We start from the raw sequence: 16,977 nt of genomic DNA, 5'->3' as shown, positions 1-16,977 counted from the left end.
AGATGGTGGGGTGTGGACAGATTCTGGGGAGTCAGGAGGTGGGTTACTTGCGATAGAATTTCCAGCCTCTGACCTGACCTTGTAACCACAGCCAAGGGCAGTCACTCTCACTTCACTTTAAGAAAGTTGCCCTGATCTTGCAGCATATGGGCACAGATTGCTTCAGTATCTGGGGAGTCATGAATGAGGCTGAACATTGTGCAATCATCAGAGAATCTCATCAGAGAGCATCTCCACTTCTGACCTTGTAATGGAGGGAATGCCATTTTTGAAGCAGTTAAAAATGGCTGTGCCTAGGATATTACCCTGAGAAACTCCTGCAGCGATGTCCTGAGGCATGAGATAATTGACATCCAACAACAACGACCATCTTCCTTTTGATAGGTATGACTCCAACCAGTGGAGAGTTTTCCCCCTAATTCCCACTGACTCTAGTTTGGCCAGGGCTTCTTCATGCCATACTCATGCAAATGTTCCGTTGATGCCAAGGGCAGTCACTCTCACCTCAGCTTAAGAGGAGGGAAGGAAGGTTTGGGTTAGAGGGAGGGATGGAGTGATCGACCTGGAGGCAGGGAGGGAAGGAGTGATTGAGTTCAAGGCAGGGCGGGAAGGAGTGATTGAGTTAGGGGGCAGGAGTGACTGAGTTCAAAGCAGGGAGGGAAGGAGTGATTGAGTTAGAGGAAAGGAGTGATTGAGTTAGAGGAAAGGAGTGATTGTGTTCAAGGTGGGGAGGGATGGAGTGATTGAGTTAGAGGGAGGGAAAGAGTGATTGGCTTAGAGGGAGGGAAGGAGTGATTGAGTGGAGGCAGGGAGTGAAGGAGTAATTGAGTTAGAGGGAGGGAAGGAGTGATTGAGTTGGAGGCAGGGAGAGATGGAGTGATTTAGAGATAGGGAGGGCAGGATAGTGATGAGTTGCAGGGAGGGGATTTATAATGATTGAGTTTGGGGGGTATTCCCAGGCTGTGAGAGCCCCTCTCCTGTCGCTGAGCAGCAGCTCCACGTACCTTCCTTTAAACCGCAGCGCCGCCCCCTCCTCGGCCAGCTCCCTCCCGATTGGCGGGAGGCCGGTCACGCGGCGGAGATTCCCGGTCCCGGCCGCCATTTTGGTGGAAAGTTTGGAATTTCTCAGTCACTCACCGGGAGGAGGAGCAGCGGTTGTGACGGCGGCGGGGAAAGTTTGTTGTTTCGGTGGGAGCTGGTTTCTCCCCTCCCTACACGGGGCGCCAGGATCGGAGCAGGCGGCGGAAGGAGGACAACAACAACAACTCCCGGCCAACCCGGGGAAAGAGAGCGCCAGCCCGGAGCCGCCTGAGGGGAGAGTCAGTCAGTCAGCCCCGCCTCAGGGCTGCACCGGGAGGGGAGGCCGCTGCTCCCCGGATACTGAGCAGCGAGGGAAGCCCAAATAAACCCCCTCCCCTTGGAGGAGAGGGAACACTCCCCCCAATCCCAGTGGGGGACTCTTTGAGTGTGAGGAGGAGCAGCAGGGACTGGGACACCCTCCTTCAAGGTGGGGGAGAGAGGGGCGAGGAGGGGGGGTCCACAACCCTCCCGGAGTCACCTTGAGAAAGTAGGACGAGCGGGCACCGGGAGAACTGGATCATCCAGGCTCGGGGAGAGACAGCCAAGTCAGGGGTGAGGTGCTGAGGGCGAAGACATCGCAAACCGGTCAGCCCAAAAAAAACAGACGAATGTTAAAGAGAAACCAAATAAAAAATCCCTTCCTCGAAACCGGCCAAGCCCAAGTTTGTTTTCCAGCGGGAGGAATTGCCAGCGATAACTCATTACCCTCTGTGCACAGCTCCTTGGGGCAGAGCTGGAGTCAGTCTCTCTCTCTGACACACTTGTCAGGACACTTTTTAAAAAAAATAAAGAGCCCTGAAGAAAGGAAGCTAGCTGCCCGTGGGATTTTTGTAAGGATTATCTGGAAGTGGGACTTCCCAACTGTGAACCTTTTTAAAAAAAAAAAAATCTGTGGAGGAGGAAACCTGAAGCAGGAGGATGCCGGTTCGAAAGCAAGGTGAGTTTCAAAATGTTAACTTTCCTGAACTCTTCAGCGTTAATTTGAGCTTCAGTGTTTTTAATTTCAAAAACTAACTTCGCTTAAATGTGCTGTAACACGTTTTGCATTTAACACCACGTTTGCATTTAACACCACTGGTGACATTTAAAACGACCGGATTTTAGCCAAGGTTTTTTAGCTCAGGCTGGATAAAGTTGAACTACTTTGGAGTTGGCGTGGGAACGGGCCAGTAAATGATCGTTTTTGCATCTCTCTCTCTGCTACTCAGATGCTCAGCGAGCCCTGAAGCTCCTGGAGAATTACCGAGCCAAGCTGGGCAAGACTGAAGACCGTCAGCTCCGTGCCTCCATCGAGAGAGTCATCAACATATTCCGCAGCAATCTCTTCCAAGCATTAATAGGTATGTATGCAAACCGCTCTGCACCTAGTCTTCATTCACCTACATTAGTTTTGGGGATTAACAGCAGAACTAGTGCATGTGAGGTTTTGAAACATCAGTAGATAATTCTGAATGGAAAGGTTTTTAAAAAACGAATTCCTGAGGTTTGACGTTTTAACGACGCGGACACCCCGTGGCTTCTCTGGTCCAGTAACCGTGCCATTCCCGCCCCTCTGAGCTGACACCTTGTTGCCGAACGAGTCTCCCTCCCACCGACTATGGAGAGGCGAGGAAAGCGACCAGTGAAACACGACAGATATTTTACGCGATCCTTACCGAGACATTTCTACTACACTAAAAATGAGAGCAACAGGAGCGCGGCATTTCTGATCCCCTCTGCCTAGTGTTGAACGGTCATATTGCAGGTTCACGGATGTCAGCGGGTGTCTGATGCCTTCAGGAGCATTTGGGCGGTTTGTGTGCGGTGAACAGGAAGCATTGTGGAGTGAGGGGCGTGATTTGTGGATGTAAACAAACTCTGCTTGTGTGGCCCCTCTGCAGCTGAGGCTTTTGAGTTGCAGAGATGTTGCTGTGAAACGGGATGGCTACTGTATAGAAAATCCTGTCATTTGATTTCAACCTTGACCCCCCCCCCCCCCCCCCCCCCCCCCCCGAAATGATAGCTGCCGTTTTTAAGTAAAATCACGGATGTTGGAAGTTGCACTGAAATTCTGACTGCCACTTTAGATTTTGCCAAAATGTGAAGATCTTTTCCTCATTTGAAAATTCTTGAACGTAATCACCATCTCGCACTCTGATCGAGTACCGTGCATTTCATTCAAACCCCATCTCATCGTTCCTCATTGAGAGGAAGAGAAAATTGATATTGCAAAGTCTTTGTTTATTTGTATTCTGTTGTAACCTGACTCGCATTGGACCGTCAAATACATTGAAATAATCCAGCATGCAAATTGTAACTTCTTTATTCGTTCATTGGATGAGTATTGCCCAAGCACCAGGCCACCCACAGTCCTGAATGACTTGCTAGTGCTGATATGAGATGCATTTCACTGTTTAAATATAAGCCCAACATGTAATGTAAAAGGGCTAGTAGCTACAGTCAAAAAAAACTTACTTCACCTCCCAGGTATTGGTTTTTGTTTTGTGCTTTGTTACAATCGGATCGGCCATGATTTTAATAAATGGCGGAACAGGTTTGAGGGGAGGAGTGGCCTACTCTTAATTCATATGTTCAAATTTGCTGATGAAAATTGTGGAATTTTGCCACTGACCCAGCCAAAATGAGCTTAGTGCAAACCTTTATCCGACAGAATGTGAGAATAGAAACCGGCTGATGATGAGATTTATGTAAATTACATAGATTTTTCAGAAAGTGTTTGTCTCCGGCTTGATATACTGAGTTGTTTTTTTTAATAAGGGAGAATGGATTCAAAGTTGGTTAGACCTCAAAAGTGGTAAAGGTTAATGAATGTTGCTTGGATTGACAAAGCTTTAGAAATTGTGTACTATAAACTTATGGGCTCAATTTTTCCTGTTGTAATTTGGGTGGCTTGGATTTGGGCATAAGGAATATAAAGTTGAATTTGACTTCACAACAGTAGATGGCTTGGCAAATGGCGAAAGGGTTTGTCAAGGATTATGGGAGGACATGACAAAATTGGCAAAAAGGATACACAGGTGGCAGAAGCATGTTAAATGTGGAAATTTGTGATGCATTCTAGGAATACATGAACAATGTGATTATAAGCTCAATACAAAAACCTGTGTATGAATCTGAAATGTTAAAATTGAGTTGCAGGTGCATAGCCGTAATAAAGGTAAATATATATTTTTGTTATAAGCAAGGGTGTAGATTGTATGGAGCTTTAGTTTCTGTAAGACACCAGTTAAGCACCAAGTACCCATAATAGAAAAGACAATAAAATCATAGTGATTATACACTTGTGTAAAATTGCAAGGTTGTCACCTGGAATGAAAAGCCATGGATATGAAGAGAGACAGGACCACCTCCCCCTCCCAACTTGAACAGTGGCGGCTAAGAAGAAACTTTTAATGCTTTTTAAAATATTCTGAAGAGTAAAGACTATTGCTGTTGGGGAGTGAGAGAGAAAGTCAGTGAGGGGCGACAAGGGGCCATCTATTTAATATCACAAGATGAGAAAGAAGTAAAGGGAGGCTTCTTTTAAGTACTGAAATATTTGAGAATGGAAATATTTTACTGCTGAGAATAGTTGATGGGGACCATTGGATAATTTGAGGGAAGATTTTAATTAAGTGCTTGGATGGGGTGGCGCAGTGGTTAGCAATGTTGGCTACGGTGCTGAGGACCTGGGTTCAATCCTGGCTTCAGGTCACTGTCTGTGTGGAGTTTGCATATTCCCCCGTTTCGGCGTGGGTTTCACCCCCACCTCAGATGTGCATGGTAGGTGAATTAGCCATGTTAAATTGCCCCTTAATTGAAAAAAAAAATTGTGTAACAAAGTGCTTGGATCAGGGAGAGTATGGGGCAAAAAGGAAGAAAGTGGATTGCTCCAGTAAAGAGCCATCACAGACATGGTGCATGAAATGAGCTGTTGTAAATTTGTCATTCTTTGCCAAGTAATAGTGTTAGTATTTTTACTTCTGAATGGGTGTCCATTTAGCATTTGTTTAAAGACAGTTCTCTTCTGCTGAGCCAGAGGCTTAATTACAAACTGCTTTAATTTTGTGTAGAACTTGCTTTTTAATATGAACTACAGAATATAATAGAGATGGGGGAGGGAGAAAGGTACCATATGAAAATGTTGATGGGTAGTTAAAGAATGAACGCCAATTCTAGACAGGCTGGGAAAGGTGACAACACCAATTCTGAATTGCACCTTGAGTATCCTTTTAAAGGACACTTGATTTTACTATGATTTCCAATACCAACACAACCCCCTGATTCAAATTCTTGAATGGTCTGAAGCTTTTCCCATGCTTACCTCTAGCTGTAAAGATTGACCGGCATAGTTTGTTCCTGAAGGAAGTTGGAGCATTTAGCTTGGTATGGGTTGCATTATGCATTCTCACTAGCTCACCACGTTGTCTGTTTTGGGAAAGTGCATTCTCACTAGCTCACCACGTTGTCTCTTTTGGGGAAAGTGGCAATGTCACCTACATATTGCCCCATCAGCCAAAGCTGTGGTATAAACCCTATGAGGTTAGAAAAACAATTGCACACAAAAGTGACTCATTCTTTGGCATTGTTCCAACAGACTGATATTTAAGCTCCATTGATATCAGTTATAAATTGGGTTCCAAGGTGCCAAATATAAACAGGACTGATGGTCTTTACTCCAGATACATACCAGAACAAAATGAAACCACTAATGAAGTAGTGTAAATTTGGTGATTCTACAAAATTGGGAGAATGGGGCTGGTTTAGCACAGGGCTAAAGATCTGGCTTTTAAAGCAGACCAAGGCAGGCCAGCAGCACGGTTCAGTTCCCGTACCAGCCTCCCCGAACAGGTGCCGGAATGTGGCAACTAGGGGCTTTTCACTAACTTCATTTGAAGCCTACTTGTGACAAGTCATTTTCATTTCATTTAGTTTTATTTAATTTTCATTCGTTCATGGGGCAAGTCTGGGAGAGGTGATTTTTCTCATGCTTTTGCTATGCCCATGAAACTGCGTTGAGCTCATTAAATATTGACTTGAACGTTATGCATTTTTGGCAGGGTTGATAGAAACCAAGTCCTGAATATTAAGGGGATCATTCTATAATTTCAACCAACATATTTGCTAGCTAGTGTGACTGTCCATTACAACCTAAATTGATTTATGCTCTTTAAACCAGAAACGTGAACTTTGCAGACCAGATTAATCTTTGGATTTTCAACATATTATCAAGTGGTTGATTGATGTCACCAATACAAACTAACATTAACAAATATTAGAAGCTTAATTACAACTTCTGGGAATTACCATTAAGAAGAATAATGTAGAAAGAGGTATTTAGTGAATAAATTAACATAATAAAGTTGACACCTTGTAGGATGATATCTAATGTAAAAATGCAATTTGTAAAAAAGATGGGACTTTTTAAATGTACCACCTGTTGTAATTGAAGGTCATAATTGTATCTTGGTAAATTGCACGGCAGTAATCCACTCAAGGTTTTAAGTGATGCCTTTTTAATTGCAAAGCTTAAGGTCGGTACAGGACCATTGATTGGACTGCAGCTTTCAATTTACTGAAGGTTATCTGTTGTAATGAAGTTGTGAATTTAAAAAAAAACATTCATTCTTACTATTGTGGTGTTGCATTTCCATTTCTGTTTGAATATGCTGCATGACTTAGGACCAGAAGGTATGTTAACTTTTGTTGCATTATCAGGTTATTATATTTGATGCATTAGGAATTTTGAACCCAAATCCAGATGGCTGATGATGGAATGTACGGTGGGGAATATTGCCAATGTCTATTTTTTAATAGTTGGCAAATGTATTGGAAAACGCACAGAATAACAGTGTTGAATTTGATCTTAACTGTTCCATTTGTTTTGACTTGGTTAGCTGCTGTTCTTTTGGGAGGGCAGGAAAACAAAGCGTCTATTTTGTTTCATAAGTGCTAATATGTTAATATGTTTATAATTGTATGTTTTCCGTGCTAAATGATTGCATTAAAATACAATACATGTTTAAACCATGTACAGCACATGGATCATAGATTTCACTGTGCAGAAGGAGGCCATTCGGCCCATCGAGTCTGCACCGGCCTTTGGGGGGGGGGGAAGCACCTACTTGGGCCATGCCTAACCCCATCCCAGTAAACTCACCGAACCTTTTGGACACTAGTGGGCAATTTAACAGAGCCAATCCACCTAACCTACACATCTTTGGACTCGGGTTGGAAAACGAAGCACCTGGAGGAAACCCACGCAGACACAGAGAAAGTGCAAGCTCCACACAGTCACCCGCGGCTGGAATTGAACCCGGGACCTTGGAGCTGTAAGGCAGCAGTGCGACCCACTGTGCCATCGTGCTGCCCTATAGTGAATGCAAAGCCCTTAAACCAAGCAGTTTCTTTCAGTCCTGCTGTGTTCCGTGTGGATAGGCCTCTGCTGAGTCTGTGGATTGGACATTCTTCTAGGTTGTGGTGCATAGTTTGCGCTCTTCCACTGGCACTAATGCTCCATCTTTGGAGGTTGGCCAAGCAGGGGCCATGGACAGCCCTGAACCTGTTAAAGGTAGACCACTCTTTCCTTGGAAGGTCAAAACCAAACAGCTGTTGGGTTGGTTTGAGACTAGGTACTTGTTTGTCATGTCCAATGATTCCCATTCATTTTGTCCAGGTGGAATTTGCGTCCTGCATGGGAGGGTTTTTTCACATTGGCCTTCTTGATGGGAGTCAGACCTTGGGTGGGCTGGATAGATCAGCATAAAGTGGCAGTGTGGGGCATTGGGAACTTGTATCATTTTGTGGCTTGTTACAAGTCAGGGTGGAGGAGTGATGTTTGGTAGCATAGAGAGCCAAAGGAATGGTGTTGAGCAGTGTTCCAATAATGATACACATGGTAGCATTCAGCTGGTTGTCAACTGTGTGTGCATGTGATGATCTTGACCAAACAGGGACACAGCATTCTGCTACTGAGTACGAGTGTGCAAGTGTTGAGGTTTGGAGGGTGATGGTAGCAGCACCCCACATTGAGCCAGGTAGCTCGGCAATCAAGTTGTTTCTTGGTCCATTTTATTTTCTATAATTTATTGTTGGGAAGAGTAAAGCACCTTGTCATGGAGCTCTCTGCAATATTTTGAGTTTGAATTGCTCACCAGTCCAGGATGTCAGAAATTTCATATAGGTTGGCAGTGCACACTATTCATCTTTTATTATGGAGCCACTTATAGGCGTGTTTTTCTATAAATAGCATCTCTTTTATTCTTGCCTTTTCATATATCTGTAATGTTACTGCTGCTTTGCAGTTTTAAAAAAATCAGCTAATTGACTCGTCCCATTATAATTGAATTTAACACTATTACTAGTTATGGATAGAAAATATACATTGTCTTGAACATGGAACTCTGTCTAGGGCCACTATTTTCTATAATTATGACTTAACTACATACACACTTAAAAGGAAAACAATTGCAGGGCTCTGAAGAAGGAATGGGTGAGTAGGACTAATTGGATAGCTCTTCCAGCTTGAGGCTAAAACAGAATATTTGTGATCATGGTGTCCCATCTGACCTTGAATTGAACTTCCAACCCCATCATCACCCAAGACTGCCTACTTCTAACTCTCATTGCCTGTCTCTGCTCCCACCTCAACTCATCAAATTATTCTTCTGGATATGACTACTCCTACTTCTACCTTGCACCCTCTCAAACTGAGTTAATCCGAAACCTTGCTGCCCATATCCTAACTTGTCCCAAGTCCTCCTGTGTACTCACTAACTCACTGGAAGAGATAGTGAGAGCAGTTATGTCACTGGGCTAGTAATCCAGTGGCCCAAGCTAATGCCCTGTCTGTGAGCTGGTGGAATTTAAATTTAATGAATGAACAAAATCTGGAATTGAAAGCTAGTCTCAATAATGATGTCCATGGAAACCGTAATTGATTGCCATCCAAAATTCATCTGGTTCACTAATGTCCATTCGAGAAAGAAATCTGCCATCTGTACCTGGTCTGGCCTGTATGTGGCTCCCACCCCCCTTTGAAATAACCAGCAAGTCTGTCAGTTCAAAGACAATTATAGATGGGCAATAAATGCTGACGTTACCAGTGCTCACACGCCATCAAAGAATATTTTTAAAAATCCTTCTAATCCAAAAATGCTTCTTGATCGACATGTTCAAATCCCCCCCACCCCCACCCCCTCTATCCCTTATCTCTGTAACCGTCAACCTCTTGAGGTCTCTGCTCATCCAATTTTGGCATCGTCTGGATTTTTGGATTGATTGATTGATTGACCCCCTGCCTTCTTAGATTCACTAGCTCCAATACTCTTGTATCCGGGGTAAATGTGCTGAAAAAAACATGTTGAAGACTAATCAGTTGGAGTGGTGGTGACATTGGATAATTTTTACTAAATGTTACGGGTATGCTGTTTCGTTGCATTGTAATCTGATATCGCACTGCAGTTGAAATTTCATGCCAGTTGGTGTTGATCACGGCACCTGCTACTGTGTATTTCTTTTTTTTGGGGGGGGGGGGGTGTGTGTGTGGGTGTGGAAGGGGGGAAAGTGTCTTTAAGGAATTATTTATTTAATGCCAATTGGAGTTTGAAGGATGCCAATACTATTGGAACTTCACTTGCAGCTTGATATCTGACCTGCCCTGCCTCCCGTTCCTGCTGCCAGATATTTGTGTGTTAAAACTCACTCGAACCCAGTGTTCGAATGACTTTGTCACGTTTAATTGTGTATTGTATTATTAGGAGTTCACGTTATTCCTATTGCATAATAATATTAAATATACTTGGGTTTTTCTCCTGCTTTTAAGAACGTCCATTTTTTAAATCCTGGGAGTGATAGAGATATTTTAAGCCCACAGTGGACTGGAATAGATTTCCAGCTAGTGCACTTACTGTTTTAATTAATTGCCTTCAGAAAAGAGCTGTATAATGCTCCGATTTAGGAATAATATTGGATTATATAAGGGCAAGGACCAAGTGAAATCAAATACTGTATGGAATTTGGTTTCTTAGGTACTCAGTAAATGGATATGACCTGCTCGGGCAAATCAGCTTGGGGTGCATGTGGGATGTAAAGTTAGACAGTTAACTTTAAATTGTGTTCATTATCTTTTGGGTACAGAAAATAATTTGGAACTTTTTTTAACCACTTGGGATGTTGAGGTTTTTCCAGTTGCTGATTAACTTTGAATTGTGTGGTATGTAGTAAGATTGTAAATACAATTATTTGTACAGTACAAATTTGATATGTTAATTCCAGAATGCAACTAAAAAGGCAGTGAATATGATGTGCATTAGGTGAAGAAAACTAATTGGGGCCAACAAGACACACAAATTGAGTTGATGTAAAGTTACTTTTGCTGGGGCATCATGGTGGCACAGTGGTTAGCACTGCTGTCTCACGGCGCTGAGGTTCGATCCCGGCTCTGGGTCACTGTCCATGTGGAGTTCGCACATCTCCCCGTGTTTGTGTAGGTTTTGCTCCCACAACACAAAGATGTGCAGGGTAAGTGGATTGGCCACACTAAATTGACCCTTAATTGGAAAAATTGAATTGGGGACACTAAATTTATGACAAAAAGTTATTTATTTGCAGCTCCAAGTTATGGACATGCATTTTATATGTATTGTTATTATTTTACTCTTGTTTGCTGGCTGGTGGTAAAGTAAGAAATTCTATGTTTGCGCTGGACTTGTAGTTCTGTTACTTTCAGTTCCATTGTTCGCATTGAAGGAGCTTTATAAAATGGGGAGAAATTGCAGTCAGTTTAATACTGAGAATTAGAACATTGTTGCGGGGGTGGGGGAATAATGGATGTGAGCTCAAAAATAAATGAATGCTACATTAGTTTTTAGTTTTAGGGAGTGGGAAGGAAACTTGAATTCAATTGGGTTCAGAAATTGTATGTGGGATTTTATTCAAACCAAAACTCAGTGCACATAAATATCATGAAGATTGGGTGAAGCAACGGGAGAAAAATGCTTTTTACTTTGTACATGACAATTTTCGCTTTTAGGTTTGTTCCCTTTAATAGTGTTAACAAAAAATGTGCGGATGAAAAGCCTATCCATGAATTGGTAGTTAAATGAACAGTCTTTTTCCTAAAGAAACAATCCTGCAGTTAAAATCAAGCTGACTTATGAAAACACAATTGGACTGTTAGTATCACATCCACTAATGGAATGATTGGTGCAGACAGGTTTCAGCTTCAATACTGTATAGAGTTGATTAATTTCAGTGGCAGTGGTGCTGAAAAAAGTGTTGTCCTTGGGTTGGAGAAATGAGAAGTTGCACAAACTTTTGATCAACTTTGAGTAATAGCCTTTATTTTACCAAATTGGACACTCTAGACTTCACTATAATGAATTCTTTTTACATTTTTAGAGTAGCCAATTATTTTTTCCAATTAAGGGACAATTTAGCATGACCAATCGATCTAGCCTGCTCATCTTTAGGTTGTGGGGATGAGAGCCACGTAGAACTGGAAGAATGTGCAAACTCTGCACGGACAGTGACCCGGGGTCGGAATCGAACCTGGGTCCTCGGTGCTGAGACAAAAGTGCTAACCACTGCGACTGTGCCACCGCATTATAATAAATTCTGTTCACTATTTATCCACTTATCTCCTGCAACAGTAATTGCAGCGTAAAAGTACATCATGGGTTGTAGTGCTTTGAGATGTCCTGAAGGCATTATATAAATGCAAATTTATTCTTTCACTCTGCAAGCTTGTTTGTCGTCGTGTACCTTGGTGCAGTTTCCACATTATTACCTATGCACTGCCCATCCTACCCCATCCATTCATAAATTTGGTATTGCCTGAAAATCGCAATGCTTTGGTAATATATCCTAATGCCTTTATCAATGCCCACTAGAATTCCAGCAAAGCATATGAGCAGTGTGATTGTTTTGTATTCAAAGTGCAAAACACAGCAGAACGATCACAGATCTTGAGCACAAGGATGGACCACATGTGGTGCTAGCGAAGGATAATTTAAAGTGTTAAAGCATCCCTCGTAAAGTGTTTCAGCAATGTTGTTTTCTTTTATGGTTTGCTAATGAACTAAAGTCCTTGTGATATCTTTTTTGGGAACCAATTACAAGAGTAGAAGATGTTCACCATTCACCTGAAGAAGGAGCCGTGCTCCGAAAGCTCGTGTTTGAAACAAACCTGTTGGACTTTAACCTGGTGTTGTAAGACTTCTTACTAAGAGTAGAAGAAGCTGACTAGACCTTTTGGTCTAGCTGGGAGAGGAACTGCAGTGGGTTCAGATTGGCAATGCTGTATAATCGTGCTTTGTAATACCAAATATGTGCTGCTATTCAGTATCCAGTGATTTCACGAGATCTATTATAGCTTTCTCCTTGTCCTTTATCTTGTATGACCCACTTTGTGCATTTCCAATTCCAATTATCTTCCCTCATCTAGTGGTGCACTAAGGTAAACTTTCATCTGTTCCCATAGCTAGTAATCCCTGAAACAGGTTGCAAAGGGGTTTGTAGCTCGAAGGGTGCCACTCTTATCAGGCGTGGCTGACCAGAGCCTGTCCTGCTCTTACCACCAGCCATTGGCATGTTTGGAAGGATTTTAACATGTTTGATTGTGTTATGAATGCACCTTCCTTGGCCATCAAGTCCTGGGGTGGGACTTTATCTTTGTGCACTTGCCACACTCTAATTCCTGCTGATTTATGTTGCTATTCCTTTTTTAAAAAAAACATGTACTCAATTCATTTTTTTCCAATTAAGGGGCAATTTAGCGTTGCCAATCCACCTATCATCTTTGGGTTGTGGGGTGAGACTTGCGCAGACACTGGGATAATGTACATACCATGTGGACAGTGACCCGGGGCCGGGATGTAAGCAGGGTCCTTGATGCCTTGAGGCAGCAGTGCGAGCCACTGTGGTACCATGCTGCCCTGTATAATCTTTTATTGTCAGAAGCAATGAAGTTACTGTGAAAAACCCAGCGCTGGGTTCCAGCGCTGTTCGGGTACACACACAATTCAGAATGTCCGAATTACCTAACATACGTCTTTCGGGACTTGTGGGAGGAAACCGGGGCAACCGGAGGAAACCCACGCAGACATGGGGAGAATGCGCAGACACTGCACAGAGAGTGACCCAAGCTGGGAATCGAACCTGGGACCCTGGAGCTGTGAAACAATGGTGCTACCCACTGTGCTACCGTGCTGCCTTATGTGTGCTATTCCACTGCAAATCCAGCCTTTGTTCCTTTGGTACACCATAATCAAGTATTGATGTGAAGGTTGATGTATCATACTGAAGTAGAGTATGTGTATTGATTCTTCTTCTTCCTAGCCCCTCTCCCCATCTGCCACCATGGATGCTATTGATTTGTCATATTTCCTGATTTGGTAGGAACACTAATAATTCATATTATTCAACTAGATCTTCTTGGGTCTTAAAAGCTGACTTTATATTCAAACCAGTAAGGAAATAATTCGGTTCTGATAGACGTACAAACTGCAACTAAAAAGTTTGAGCTTTAAAATGCATTATCTAAGGCAATGATTTTCACTGATTTCAAAAAGGGAAGTTTCCTATCATCAGCGGTTGGCAAATTTGAGCTTAAAACAACTTGCTCCATAACACTGCTCTTATAGAACATAGAACAGTACAGCACAGAACAGGCCCTTCGGCCCTCAATGTTGTGCCGAGCCATGATCACCCTACTCAAACCCACGTATCCACCCTATACCCGTAACCAACAACCCCCCCTTAACCTTACTTTTATTAGGACACTACGGGCAATTTAGCATGGCCAATCCACCTAACCCGCACATCTTTGGACTGTGGGAAGAAACCGGAGCACCCGGAGGAAACCCACGCACACAGGGGGAGGACGTGCAGACTCCACACAGACAGTGACCCAGCCGGGAATCGAACCTGGGACCCTGGAGCTGTGAAGCATTTATGCTAACCACCATGCTGCCCTGCTACCTTGATGCAGAAAAGATCTTGATGAACTTCAGAGGCACAATGGGTTAACAAAATCGACGATTGGTCTTTTTCTTTGCCCAAGTTGACTTTTCACCATTCCAGAGCACCTGAACATCAAGTAGCTCAACTACTTTATTTCCACCTTCTGTGTTTCTGCAGATATAATTACATTATTTACAAGTTCATCTTTACACATGCTTTGTTTGCACTTCCTTTAAGTGGAAATTCAAAATCTGGACAGGATTTTAAAAAAAAAAGATCCTGGATTTTTTTCACCCATTGTGCCTCTGAAGTTCATTTAAAATCTTTTCTGCATCAATAACAGTGTTATGGATGCAAGTTGTTTTAAGCTCACTTTTGCAAACTGCTGTTGATAGGAAATTTCCCTTTATGAAATCAGTGAAAAGAACAATGTAATTGAGTATGTAAATTACATTTTACCTTTTGTGGTATTTCGAAAGAGAATCTTGCAGACCACGAAGGTACAAGATAAAAAAGAGCTTTATTAGGAAGATGTTGTCACACAGGCTGCTAGTGTAGACTTTCTGCTAGCCCCCTCTAACTGCTGATGACATCATCAATAGGTCACTCGATCAAACTCTTAGTGACCTTGTTCCAACTAGGAACAAACGTGAATATGCAGCACCCTTATCTTTGTCATTTCCTGATGAAAACATTTGCAAACTTCAGACAAATTTTGGAGTTTGAAATTTATTTCAAGTCTTCTCTATGGCTTTATATTAATATTTTGTTATTATGAAGTATAAATCTCCAATGCATTCCCGGCTGTCGGCCATCTGTCTTTGCTATTCCATTAACTTGAGATCATTGGCCTGTACACTCAACTCAAGCCAAGCCCTGTTCACCTATTATCCATGTGCTCACTGACCTGTCCATCAATGCCTCAATTTTAATTTTCCCACCATTGTTTTCAATCCTTCCTTCGCCTCACTTCTGTCTAGCTCTGTCAGCTCCAGCATCAAAATAACTCTGCTCCAGCATCAAAATAACTTTTGTGGGTAACCCACTTTCTTTGTCCTATCATTTTGGAGGCTGTTGCTTCAGCCACCTAGGTCTTAAGCTCTGGAATTGCTCCCTCGATCTCTCTCCCTTCAATTACTCCATAAACTGTAGCCCCTTATTGTACTCCCTTTACACACACTTTGGCAAAAAGTGGCAAACTTTTGGTTCCAACCTCTTTTACAAGTTTGCTGATGACACAACCATAGTGGGTCGGATCTCGAATAATGACGAGTTCAGAATACAGAAAGGAGATATCATCCTCAATGCCAGCAAAACTAAAGAGCTGGTGATTGACTTCAGGAAGGAAAGTACTGTACACACCCCGGTCTGCATCAACAGTGCCGAGGTGGAGATGGTTAACAGCTTCAAATTCCTAGTGGTGCACATCACCAAAAATCTGTCCTGGTCCACCCATATCGACACTACACCAAGAAAACACAACAGCGCCTGTACCTCCTCAGGAAACTAAGGAAATTTGACATGTCCACACTGACGCTTACCAACTTTTAGAGATGCACCATAGAAAGCATCCTATCTGGCTGCATCACAGCCTGGTATGGCAACTGCTCAGCCCAAGACCGTTAGAAGCTACAGTGTCGTTAACGCAGCCCAGCCCATCATGCGAACCCGCCTCAAATCCATTGACACTGTCTACACCTCCTGCTGCCTTGGGAAAGAGGGCTGCACAATTAAAGACCCATCCCACCCAGCTTACGCACTCTTCCAACTTTTTCCATTGGGCAGGAGATACAAAAGTCTGAGAACACGCACAAACAGATTCAAAAACAGCTTCCCTGCTGTCACCAGACTTCTAAACAACCCTCTTATGAAGTGACCTGTTTAATATTACTCTTGTATGCCTCACCTGATGCTGGTGCCTATGTATTTACGTTGTGTACCTTGTGTTGCCCTACTATGTATTTTATTTTACTTTCATGTACTTAATGATCTGTTTGAGCTGCTCGCAAAAAAATACTTTTCACTATACACGTGACGATAAACAAATCCAAAACCTAATGTAAGTTTTTGTTATGGGCTGTATTATTTCCTTTTGACTCAGTGGCTGATTGTCCTTGTGGTAGATTATGCCCTTGTTGTGTCTTAATATTTGAGTTCAAATGCTAGTTGTCTTTTTTCAGCAATAGTTGGACAAAATTGATATTTAAATGTGGAATAAAGTACCGTAGAACTATTCCTAAGTTTTTCTGAGATGTGCATAAGTTTTTCTGAGATGTGCATAACTCCCTACAATCCTGCTATCTGATGTGGAATTAAGAGTATTTAAATGATCTGTTAGGTTTGAAAAGGAAGGTTAAAGCATACAACAATAGCAGTGTTTAATATTGTGTTTAGAGATGGAGTAAGCACTGTCATATGTGTAGCATGAAAAAGCAGGAAAGGTAGTACAGAACATCTGAAAATTACTGAGATGGACGCAGGCTACGAATGTCTGTTCAATTAAGTTCTGATCATTGTAGATTTTTATGGGTTTTAAGAGTTTTTCAGTGAGGATCCGGTTAGTAAATAAAGCAGGATATGAGAAGAGACAGTGGATAATCCTAGTATCTAAATTATAAAATCCCAACAGTACCAAAGGTGGCCATTTGGCCCATCGAGTCTGCACCGACCCTCTGAAAGAGCACCTTACCTAGGTACACTTCCTCAACATATCCCTGCAACCCCACCTAACCTGCACATCTTTGGAGTGTGGAAGAAAATCAGAGGACCCAGAGGAAACCCACGTAGACACCGGGAAAATGTTTGCACAGACACCCAAGGCTGGAATTGAGCTCTGGTCCCTGGCACTGAGGCAGCAGTGCTAACTATTGTGCCACCGTGCTGCCCATAAATATCAAACAAAATTGGATTCATTCATTGTCAGAAAATCTAACCTTTTAAAATTTGTTTTTCTCT

General features: G+C 42.6%; 1 protein-coding gene across 25 annotated transcripts in view; it reads left to right on the top strand.

The window, feature by feature from the left end:
- The first annotated feature begins 1,095 nt into the window (after positions 1–1,095).
- Positions 1,096–16,977, top strand: part of LOC119976166 (disks large homolog 1) — a 426,844-nt gene continuing 410,962 nt past the window's right edge. For 9 of the 25 annotated variants that reach the window (XM_038816438.1, XM_038816417.1, XM_038816416.1 and 6 more), the window contains exons 1-2: positions 1,097–2,017; positions 2,289–2,420. In XM_038816438.1, the coding sequence (XP_038672366.1) occupies positions 1,999–2,017; positions 2,289–2,420 (151 nt within the window). In that variant the 5' untranslated portion in view covers positions 1,097–1,998. Of the gene's footprint in view, positions 2,018–2,288; positions 2,421–6,741; positions 6,751–16,977 lie in introns of all 25 variants that reach the window. The other 16 variants (XM_038816404.1, XM_038816411.1, XM_038816409.1 and 13 more) reach the window with 4 other exon arrangements.

This window comes from Scyliorhinus canicula, chromosome 13 (genome assembly GCF_902713615.1).
Source record: "Scyliorhinus canicula chromosome 13, sScyCan1.1, whole genome shotgun sequence".
Classification (NCBI taxonomy): Eukaryota; Metazoa; Chordata; class Chondrichthyes; order Carcharhiniformes; family Scyliorhinidae; genus Scyliorhinus; species Scyliorhinus canicula.
The sequence above is the reverse complement of the archived record's forward strand: the minus strand, read 5'-3'. Positions and strand labels throughout refer to the sequence as shown.